Consider the following 11986-nt stretch of genomic DNA (forward strand, 5'->3'; position numbering starts at 1 on the left):
TGACATTTTAAAAAATATTTAATAGTTTTATAAATTAAATTAGTTTTTATTAAAAAATATATATATTTCCTATATTTTTTTAATATTAATAATTGAACTATCTTGAAGTTATCAATATTATCATGTACATATTTATTTTATTTTGTATATTTTTTTTATGAAGCAACTTATAATTAATCATATATATATATATTGTATATACACATAAATAACTTTATATATACTATTAAGTTGCATTATTTTAAAAAAATAAAATAAACAGGCATAAGCATAATCTCAAGATAAGCATAAGCATAATCTCAAGATAATCGAGATAGAAGTGATATATATCTTATTCACCACATTTATTCATATAAATAAATGCTATGTTTATCTCTTATGCTTTGATCTTCAATATATAACTACATTGCAAGTAATATTTATTTTTCTTTTTTCATTATCTCTCTATAAAGAACAGGTAAACCAAAACTGAGGGTCGTTAACAAAAGAAGGCCCTCAAATTTTAAAGAATAATGAAAAAAAATTACATACTATTTTGTATTATAGTTCCCATTTTTTTTCTAAAAATCATGTATTTGGCCCCTGTGAATCAAACTTTTCCTGTTGTCCATCACAAGTGGCAGCACATCTTGATATATGCAACTTAATATACTAAGAGTAATAATATGTACACACTTTTTACACACAAAGATTATACACTTGTGTGGAAAGTTTTTGCGTGTAATATTTAGGTGTAAAAGTTTGTGCACACATCATTACATGTTTGTGGTAGGATAAACAAGTCATAACTCAATTTTTACATGATAAGTCATAACTCAATTTTTACATGACAATATTCGTCGTCACATTACGTGTCACGTGGTGTTGAACACTATGCCTAAAGTCTTAATTTATGTACATATTTAGCTCATTATTATCGGAATTAGTAATTAATTTAGAAATCATAAGGGCATCTAATAAAGAAAAAGAATATTAATTAAAAAAAACATATTATATAGATTAATACGACAAAGGACATTTGCTGATTTACATAACGAATGTGAACATTCCTCTTCACCCAAATTTTGTAAGTTAAACAGTCAAAAAACATTGTCGAATAATTCCTTGACAAACTCAAAACCAAGATTAAAAATATATCTATTTAAAGAATCATAAAAGAATGAAAATAGACAAGATGAGTAGAAAAATCACAAATATACTCTCAATGAGATTCTAAAAAGCATCCACTTCCATAACATGAATATCAAGAAATCACAACTAAGAGACACGCCTACTTTTTGACCACATTAGACCCGATGGAACACAAGAAAAAAAAAAAGAACCCCCGACCTTCCCAAATCATTCTCCATAACATGATGTGAAAGAAAAATAAATTATATATAATGAAAGTGAAAGTGATGATGAAGCACCCAAAACTGTCCGAGAACCCTTCTCTCAATGTGTGGAAAATCTCTAAGCCACTCACACCTCCATGCACGCAAACTATCAAATCTACTGTTGTTTGCATTCTGGAGGCCTCTCGCCTTGCTGACCATCCGCACCTGCTGTTCTTCCACTTTTCTGTATCATATTAAAAACATATGTTAAGATATATATACACACAAACACATATATATGAAAAGATCAATAAACATAATCCATTCATGAGACAACTAAGTTGCATACCTTTGACCCAGCTGATGGCTGCAGGAGCTCCCCAGAACATTTCAACAAAGCAGAATTAGGCCCCATTCCAAGCAGATAACTAATCAACAGAATGTGTGGAAAAGAAGATAGAGCTATGATTTTATTTTCTCAAATACTATACCTTCTTTTTGGTCTTGGTTTCCTCTTCATCTTCATCATCGTCCTCATCATCGTCGTCCTCATCCTCTTCATCATCCTCATCTTCCTCATCATCTTCATCCTCGTCAATGTCTTCATCATCGTCATCTTCTAGGTCTCCAAATTCGTCTCCTTGAATAGCCTCTCCCGTGAACCAAGAAACAGCATGAGGAATAATCTTATCACGAATGGTTGACCTTCCCAAAAATTAAAAAAAGGAAAAATAAAAATATTAGCAAAAGATTGGAAGGAAAAGTCGTGAATCAATAGTTTACTGCTATCAATAATCAACATCTTCAACTGCTATCAATAGCAGACCAATGAAGGAATCAATAGTTTACTGTCATGGATAAATTATATATAAAAAAAATAAAAGAGTCCAATAATCTGCAATTACTTGATTAGCCGCAAACTTACCCAATGTCATAATCTTGCTCCATCTGGTTCTGAAGCTCCTCAGCCTGTGAAAGAACAAGAAATAAATAATGAAAAAACAAATAAACTACATGTTTCTCAAAAGAGGATTAAAGAAGCCAGGCATACCGCATCTTCATCAATATCTTCATCCTCTTCAGGAACTTGAGGTGGATTAAAGAAATTGAAGAAACTTTCACAATTTTCAGTTTTTGTAATTGGCTTAGCATTCTTCGCACCCTTCTTAGGCTTCTTTTTTAGAATCTTCTGTGTTAAGCATTTTCCAGGAAGCCATTCAATTTCCGTCCTATGAGATACAAGATAGGAAAAGGTTAATACAAAATACTGATCTGACTCTGCACATATTCCTTAGAAATTATCAACCTAAACAATTTAGTATGGATGCCAAGTTCATTACCCTATTGCTTTCTCTAGAATGGGTTCATCTTCATCGATCATGTGATATGTTTTTGTCAAGACAGTGTTCTTAAAGAAAGGATTAGTCTCAAAGAAGAATTCAAGTTTGAAACCCTTAGGATTATCTATCCTGCACCACTTGATGTCCTTGAGGTATTTGAGAGCTCCTTCGTCACGCTCAGAAATCTGATTTCAGAAAACAAGAGGAAACACATGATTGATAAAAGACTCTAGAAAATACGAAGCAGATGAAATACCATGAATAAATGACTACCTCCTCAGCTAGGACTTCATTATTTTTCATTGCATTGAGCCAGAAATCAGGCACTCCTACTTCTGCATAAACACACAACCAAATTCAAGACAAGAAAATATTTGCCATCATGGGGTTAGAGGTTCTGGGCAGATAAGTTAAACTGTACCATTGGCATCTTTATCCTCCTCTTTATCTGTTGCTGCTTCAGCAGTAACTCCTTCAACTTCACTAACACCATTGACTATATCATACCTCTGCAAGTAATCATTCCCTTATTTTAAGAAACATAAAGATGCAAACAACAAAAGAATGAACATAAAAATATCCCACCCAACGCTGTCAGATGCTATTTGAAGTTCGAACATATTATTAAAGACCAAAGATAAAAAAATACTATGAAACAAGCTAGAGGCATCCACAACACCTTACTTGACAAAAACAGAGCACACCGTAAGACATGAAGAGGCAGAGAGAAAACAATAAGGTCTCATTCGCAGTTCAGAATGTCAACAAGTAGATTACCTTGGTGTACAGAGGCTGATACAGCTTCTGATATTTGGCTTCAAGAGCTGCTCTCTCTTCAAAAAATTTGGCTTCTAACTCATCGTGTTGACTCTGCAAGTCGAAAAAACGTTTAGATACTCCACAATTAAAAGAAAAAGGTACATCCACTTTTAACTCTTCACTAAAACACCATCATATTAAATGATAAATCAAATAAAAGCACACAAAGATAAAAATAAGCACAGAACAGTATACTCAACAACAATAACAAAAAACGCCACAACGTCCAATAAATCCCAAGAGCATTAGTCAACGCATATAGCGTGGAAGATAGATGGCATGCATTTGGACTCATAATATTGATCAGCAGCATAACCCATTAAATGCCCAAAATCTAAATAATATATAGAATCTTCGAACACCAAAAGAAACCAGAAACTGATAGACAGCAATGAAATCCCACAATAGGAAGGAAAAATATACGTGCCTGGATTTCCCTAAGAACCTCGACCCGCTTTCTAACATTCGGTGTCAAGTTCTCCAACACATCAGAGTGCTGGCCTGCCAAACTCTGTATCTTATTCTGCACAAAACACCAAACACATCCCAATACTATCAGCAAAGCAAGCCTTATCCCACAAGATAATAAGATTTAAAAAAAAAAAATCCGACGCAAAATTTTAAAAAAACGTCGGATTATTCAGAAGTTAGTATTTTCGCTCTTTCCCGTTCCTATAAAAAAGTTGAGATAATAATAATTATTATAAAATTACGGACCTTAAGAGCGTTGACGAGGCCTGCTCGATCTTCTTCGTTGAGAGCTGTACACAAAAACCAAAACGATATCAGATTTTTTGAAACACTCACTAGCACACACTGCAACCGGAAACACACAACTTAGAAAAGGAGGTGTTAGGGTTTCTGGGAACGGAAAGTAGTACCAGAAGTGAGATCGGACATGGTGAAGCTTTCTTTGTCGTTGCTCATTGTTGCAGAGAAGAAGAATAAGAAGAGATGACTAGAGAGAGGGAGAGAAGGGAGCAAGAGCTAAAACCCTAGAAGGCGGTGTTTGGGGGAAAAAGTGGTGAAGAGCCTTCAAAACGTGGCCTCCTTTAAATCCTCTCTCCCTCTTTTGAAACCTAACAGCTGTTTTCTTTATAATGAGGGGGGTCTAAGCCTACCTGTTTCGATTTCTTTTCTTTTTTTTTCTTCCTTTTTTGGAAGAGGCCCAACAGTTGGGCTTTGTAGACTGGGAAGCCCATATTTACTGGACTAAATGGCCCAGGAACAACGAATTATTTCCCTCTTTTCCCCTTGATTGCGCGTTCTTTTTACAAATAAGTACCTAATTAGCAAGTTGCGATTACGAGGGTAAAAAAGAGAGGCAAGTAGTTAGCTTTTCCGATAAAGAGAGGGAAGGAATTGTCGATGCATATTCTTTTTGTAATTTCTCGAAAAAAATTAATAACAAAATATCCATGAGTTTTAATGAAATATTCAATTTACTTTTTTGTTTTCACGAAATAAAATTACATCAGTTTACATAATATTTATATAAATAAAATAAAAAGATGAAACTATTATTGATGTTTATTTAATTTTTATTGAGAACATGACAAAAAAATATATATTTTAATTAATTTTGTCTATAAAAAAATTAAAACCATCCAATTAATAGCCATTAATATATATTGCTACAAAAGAATGTCAATTAATATATAAAAAATAATAATAAATAGTGGAATTGTAAATAAGTGTTCTTTATTGTTTTTGTCAAAATTTTATATGGGTAAATTTGACATGAGTTTTAGTACATCATTCCATAAACACTTTATTAAAATATAATACTACATTACTAATTTGACACACAACAAGACATATTCACTATTTCAAATACAATATGTAAATTTTGTGCTAAATTTAGCACAAAAAATGAATCAATGTTATTTTTTACTCAATATTTGCAATTGTGTTACCATGCACAAGATGTAAATCAACTAAAAAAGTCAACTTTTCATTTAATATTTATTGATAATATACAAAATTAATCATTTTTCATTTTTATTATAAAAAAATAATATAGTTATTCATTAATTGTTACTTAATAAATTTGTGGCAATGTGATAAATAAAAATATTACATTTATTGTTGTACTAAATTTTGCTCATGTTATATCTTGTGTCAAATTTGACACAACTTTTATGTGATTAAGCTCACATAAACATCATTTATAAGGAACTTAGTGGGAGTTAAGGATAAAATACTGATGAGGGGTAAAATGGTAATTTGCATCCAACTCGTTAGTAAGTCATCGATAGATAATTGACCTACTGTAATGGTTATAACAATGGATAACGTATTTGTAGTTTAGAAAATACGTTCTATGAATTCAAGAGTTCAATTCTGAATATATAGTGGAGTAATAAGGAATTAGTAAAATGTGAGATAATTTATTAAATAAATAAATTCATGGGAATTTATGGAAGCTTGTATTCATGGATTCATGGTCCCCATGTCGTCTCCTATCAAATTAAGTTTAATAGTCTCAATCAATTGATTTAATTATCAATTGAAAACATCAAATTGACTCTCTCAATTTAGTTAAATTTACATGTAATAAAAATTTGAGAATAAAATACAATTTTTGGGCAAATTTATTAATATTGATAAATTTGTGTCAATATCAATAAATATTATTAGATCAAGTTTCAAATTATAATTACTTAATTTGAATAAGGATTTAATTATTTAATTAATTAATTAAAAGATAAATAAATAAAAAGGGTTTGAATTTAGACTCAATTAAAATTTAAATTAAAGACAAAGAAATAACGCTTAAGTCCATGTGTGGCAGCCTAAGGCTTTAGATTTTTGCTTATTATTTTAATTCATTTAATTAAAATAAAGCCAATTAAGTTGTCTATATAATGAATGTGATGTCTACAGTTTTCATAAGTCAATTTATCCATTTGGTAAGTGAAAACCTTAACAGTTTATTCCCTTCTTGGGCGCTCATTCTCTTGTTCTTCCTTCTCTAATTCTATCTCATGTGTTGAGAACTTGGTAACTTTTTGTTAGACTTGATTTAGAGATAGACTTTGAAGACTTTGGCATAATCTAAGTGGTTTAGATTCTTGACAATTCCTAGCATTCAGAAAGGACAAAAGAATAGAGAATCTAAAGGAGTGAGTCATTGTTCCGCTGTGTACTCGTAAGTTTCTACATCTTTGTGTTTGTTTTAATTTACAAATCTAATGTTCATATGTCAAGTTATTCTATGTTTCTATTATGTTTTTGGAAAAATAATAGGGAGCATACATCTAGATTTAAATTTCAAGATCCTATAATCAGTAGCTTAAATGGTTTTTATCATCAATATATACACTTACACAGCTAAGGGTCGCAAATTTTATAAAACAAACTCCAAATCCCCAAAAATCCCATCAAGAACAAGCAACTAACTCATGAATAAGGGAGAACAAATTCATACCTCTCAACTGGAAATTTGAATCCCCTATGCCAATATCAAGTCCTAGTAGTTGCTAACCTCCTCCTTGAAGCTCAATCTCCTCTAGAAATCCTCAAAATTTCAAGAACTTGGCCTCTTAGATTTGGTGAACTTTTGTGAATAGGAAAGGAAAATACTAGAGGGTGAAGGAGAGTGTCTTGAACATGAAGTGTAGCTGAGTTCCAGCACTTAGTCAATTTTTCACTAATTTAGGGTCAAAAGACGATTTTGTTATTCCCTTTACTTAGCCCCCTAATTAACCTCAATGACATTTTGGTCATTTGTCTATAATTCACATTAAACCTCTAATTACACCACTAATCTCCAATTTATCAACTAAACCCATCAAACATAATTATTCCATAAATTAATTTTATTTTACCAATACTCTCAAAATATGGAAATTTCCAAAATAACCCTAGGCTCAACCTGAGCCGGGTTTTTTCCCTATTGTGATTTTCCCGCTAAAATTGCTCGAAATGATCCACTCATGCCAAAAATCACATATACCCACATAATAATGTGGTCTCATTACACATAACACATAATATTTGCAATTATAACCTGAATGAGTCAAAATTATGAAAATGCCAATTTTTAACAAAAGCGGGTCTTTAAACACATTTAATACACATAATCATGCATACTCAATTACATACTAATATAATTCACATAAATGCACCTCGTGCCCTCCCAGCACACTAATTAAGATACTCAACCTTATTAGGAATTTTGGGACATTGCACAATCGATAGAATTTTCTAAGCCTGAAAAAATCTATAGAACTCTCTAAAGCCTTCTCTTCTCCAAACTCTCTAGATCTCATGTGTTGAGAAGATATAGAGAGCCTAAATAATCAAATCAGTGAATCTTACGTGCTCACACACGACATTGTGTGTAAAGCCCCAAATTTCCTAATAAGGTTTATGACCTTGATTAGGAGGCCGGGAGTGGCTATAATTGATTTACTATGGTATTTAATGATTATATGCATGTTTACATAAATTATATTATTATATGATGGTGAATGTATGCATATGGGAGTATTTATTATTATAAGGGTATTTTGGTAATTTGGCCGCTGTGGGCGTAATTGTGTATTTTGGATGCATGGTTGTGATTAGTTAATATAGCCACATTATAAGGTGGATTGGTGCGAGCTATTCAGCATGAGACGATCATGAGATGTAAGTGTTCGGTCTAGTCATAACGGGTTTAAGTTCGGGGCTCGGGGTGAGTCTCGGGGTCATTTTGATGACTAGAACATTGCCGGGAATAAAAGGGTAATGGGATATGATTTATTGGTATGTGAGAATATTGAGAATAACGGGAATTGGAGAGCGTTAATTATAATTAACGAGATAGGCGGGAAATGACGATTTTACCCTTGGGAGTGTTTAGAAGGATTTATTTGGCCTAGGGGCATTATGGTCTTTTGACCTTAAGGATTTATATCAGCTTTTTGGGTTTAGAAGGCTGTGGAATTATAACAGAAACAGAGCCCATCCTCGTCTCTTTTCTCTCTCTCCCGTACAAGGTTTCTCCTTCATCTTCCTTTCAAATTTTTGAGAGCCAATTTAAGAACAAGCTAGGGAAATCAAAGCTTGGGGATTTTAGACTTAGCTCAGCTATTGGGAAGGATTCAAACCAGCTTAAGGTAAGGAATTGAACCTAAGTTTTGAGTTATACTCTGTTTCTTTCTATAAAGTTTCGGTTAAGGATTTTGATGTGTTAGTTAAGAATTAATGGAAGTTTAGTTGAGGTTTAACTTGGATTATGATGAGGGTGAGTTGTAGATGATGTTTGGTGGTTGAATTGGGTGTTAGGTTGAGGTTTGGGACAGGTTTGAAGGGCTTGGTTCCAAGGGAAAACGCAGGGGGGTCGAGCTGGTGCGTTGCTGATTTTTGGCTGATCTGGGTAATGAGCTGCGGCCTGGCTTTAGTGTGCCGCGGCCTAAGGTGGCTTCTGGGGCAAAAATGCCTCTGTCAGGGAGATGAGCCGCGGCATGGCTGTGGTGAGCCGCGGCCCATCAGGGCATTTTTGGCCAAAATTGTGTTTTTAGCTTGGGGATTCAAGCCTTAGGCCTCGGGGTTGAACCTAATACCCGGTTAAGTGGGGATTGATGTCCCGGAGGCTAGATATTGGTTTGGGAACTTATATTGATCATTTTTATTAATGGTATCTTATATGTTTGGTTATGACCAGGTGACCGCTAAAGGATTAAAAGTTGATCGTTCTCAAGAGTCGTTCTTTAAATCATTCTAGCTCGAATCTGAGGTAAGAAAACTGCACCATGTATATATGTATGACATGCATGGCTATTCTTGATGCATGTTGGTTGATTATTATGTATGACATGCATGGCTATCCTTGATGCGTGTGTTGATTATTGAGTATGACATGCATGGCTATCCTTGATGCGTGTCGGTTGATTATTGAGTATGACATGCATGGTTATTCCTGATGCATGTTGGTTGGCTATTGAACGTGACATGCATGGCTAATATTGGTGCATGTTGGATTGTTGGATATATTGCATATGAAGCATGAGAAACATGTGATTAGGACATGCTTTGTATACTGGGTATGATATTGTTCAGAGCTTGAGCCTCTGTGGATGTACATGGTCCTAATTGTATTGGTATCTGTTTAGTAAGCATACTGAATACCTTGTTTATGGATGTTGAACATGTGATATATGTTTGGTGGCATGACTTGCTTGTGTATGGCACTGACTAGTTAGGGACCGACTCTAAAGTCGAAGGACATGCATTGAATGGCTCTATGGCATTAATGCTAGACCGACCCTAGGGTCGAAGAACTTATAAGCGCTTGCCTTGTCTATGACCAGATGTTTTCAGGCAAGGTATATGACCCCGGTGATTGTTTGTCACATGGCTGGGGGACGATGTCCATAGTTACGACTCTAGAGTCGGGAGGATGGTTATGTTGGTGACCAATCACCATGCACCTATCCTGAACAAACTTATGAAAGAACCATTCATCAATTAAGCCCTGGTGACCCTATCGTCACATGGCTAGGGGGAGCTGTATCCACTTCTGTGACTTTTGGCTATTGTCACCTATCTGTTTTGGACCGTTGGTCCTGAATGGCTATTATGGTTATTGTTGATATTATATCATGCTTTATTGTGTTTTCTTGCTAGGCTTCGGCTCACGGGTGCTAAGTGGTGCAGGTAAAGGCAAGAGGAAGATGGACCATCCTTGAGTTGGATAGTTTAGGTGATGACGTGTACATATGCAGCTGCTCGTCCGCCACGGCCGAGGTTTAAAGTGGAACTAGGGTTAAACCCTGTTTTGCCGCTTAGATCGGCATGTTGTAAATAGTTTTCTGTAATAGACACTGAAATTATATTTTTGGGATCCCAATGTATATATATTAAACGTTCTAGTGAAACGTTACATCTTAACCAAAATGTTTAATCCCTAAACCGCTAATCATACTTAGTTCACGATTTTGGCCAAATGACTCGATTAGCGAGTTTAGCACTGTTTACAAGGCACACCGTAACGGTCCCTGGAGTTGGGGCGTTACATTGTGTATTTGAGGAACGACTTGGAAGACTTTGGTGTGAGTCTTCGCGTGGATAGAAATATAGTTTTATTATACAAAAAATCTCAAGAACTCTTGACAGGTTACCAGAGATGTTCTTCTTTCCTTTTTGTGTGTAGATTTAATGTTTAAATATATGTGTTACACTCAAATTTTGAGGATGAATAAATGAGTCTCGAAATGTAAGCTCGTAAAGCGTAAGGTAAAAAATAACAAGCAATGGCTGAACACTTGTATAAATATGCATGATTTCTGACCTGTTCCTGTTGACGATCGAGCACAATATTAAAAGGCTCGAGCTTAAGGTTCAAGCTCGAAAGAAAGAACCTTCTCTGACATATACGGGTGTTATTCAAGCCTTAGTTGCAGGCTCGAGAGCATTAGTGTAACTCCCCACGTCACTATGGCTGCTTCTTGGAATGGCGACTGGCCCTACAAACCAACACGACTCTTTCTAACGTGCTTTGTCCTCACTCGCACGCTTCCTAGGAAAACTTCCCAGGAGGTCACCCATCTTGAGATTACTCCAGGTCAGGCACGCTTAACTTTGGAGTTCTCAAGTGATGGCCTACCGAAAAGAAGATGCATCTTGTTGGCATAGGTAGTACCCATCAATCCATTTAAGCCATCTTTCAACTGTGTAGTCCCATACCTACACAGTCTTAGAATCATCACACTTGACCTTCCCCAAGCGATGTGGGATTGCACAGCTTTTTACCCGGTCTTTCCCCTTACGGATCACGAGATTCTGACTGTCACAATTGGTCTCTGAAGATTGAGCTCAATGAAACCACTAACTGGGGAAGAGGCTGATTGGAATAACGAGCTCGAAGTATTGGTCGATCTCGAAAGCACGTTGACCTTATGTTCGAGGTCAGCAACGCGTTTTGCACACAACAGTTGTTAGGAGATCCCTATTCCTTAGGGATTTGTTTATATCCAATATTAAATCCCAATTAGCATGACATATTATGTATTTAATGTATTTATTCACACTTATTTCAGATTTGAATAACTGGTTGTAACTTCCCTGAATCAGGGGAAGATATTCTCCCAACCAGGCTTATAAATAGTCTGGTAATTTTCATTTGTATTCACGCAGAAATTGGTACTGAGAATACTCTGACGAATTGCTCTGAGAAAGCTTTGAGATAGTATTAAGATCAATAATATTGACTCATAAACTAGACAGATTTTAATTGTTGAACCACGTAAAAGTTGTATTGTTCTTTTCTTATTTTCTGAAATATTGTTTAATACTCTTCAAATTTAAGTTGACGAAAAACAACGTCAACAGTTTGGTACTTTCATTGCGAGCATTAACCAAATCTTTGTATTGTTTAATCAGAAACCTTCTGCATTGCATCAATGGTTGTTGCAAACAACCTAGGAGCTGGTAGGCAACCATTGCCCCCAAATACCTGAAGAGCAAACTCCTTAAACTGAGAATTATCCTTGGAGGCTTGGGAAACAACCAATGATAGACCAT

At 34.8% G+C, this 11986-nt stretch overlaps 1 protein-coding gene across 1 annotated transcript; it reads right to left on the bottom strand.

Moving 5' to 3' along the window:
- Positions 1-1179: 1179 nt before the first annotated feature.
- LOC133797230 (nucleosome assembly protein 1;3-like) lies at positions 1180-4555 on the bottom strand. The gene is made up of 12 exons (XM_062235069.1): positions 4357-4555; positions 4193-4236; positions 3903-3998; positions 3434-3526; positions 3078-3165; positions 2930-2991; positions 2657-2841; positions 2368-2545; positions 2242-2285; positions 1808-2021; positions 1666-1683; positions 1180-1560 (listed from the first exon to the last, which is right to left on the bottom strand). Exons 1-12 carry the CDS (start codon positions 4400-4402, stop codon positions 1492-1494), a joined length of 1137 nt encoding a protein of 378 aa, XP_062091053.1. The 5' UTR covers positions 4403-4555; the 3' UTR covers positions 1180-1491.
- Positions 4556-11986: the final 7431 nt, after the last annotated feature.

Source organism: Humulus lupulus, chromosome 8, assembly GCF_963169125.1.
Source record: "Humulus lupulus chromosome 8, drHumLupu1.1, whole genome shotgun sequence".
Taxonomy (NCBI): Eukaryota; Viridiplantae; Streptophyta; class Magnoliopsida; order Rosales; family Cannabaceae; genus Humulus; species Humulus lupulus.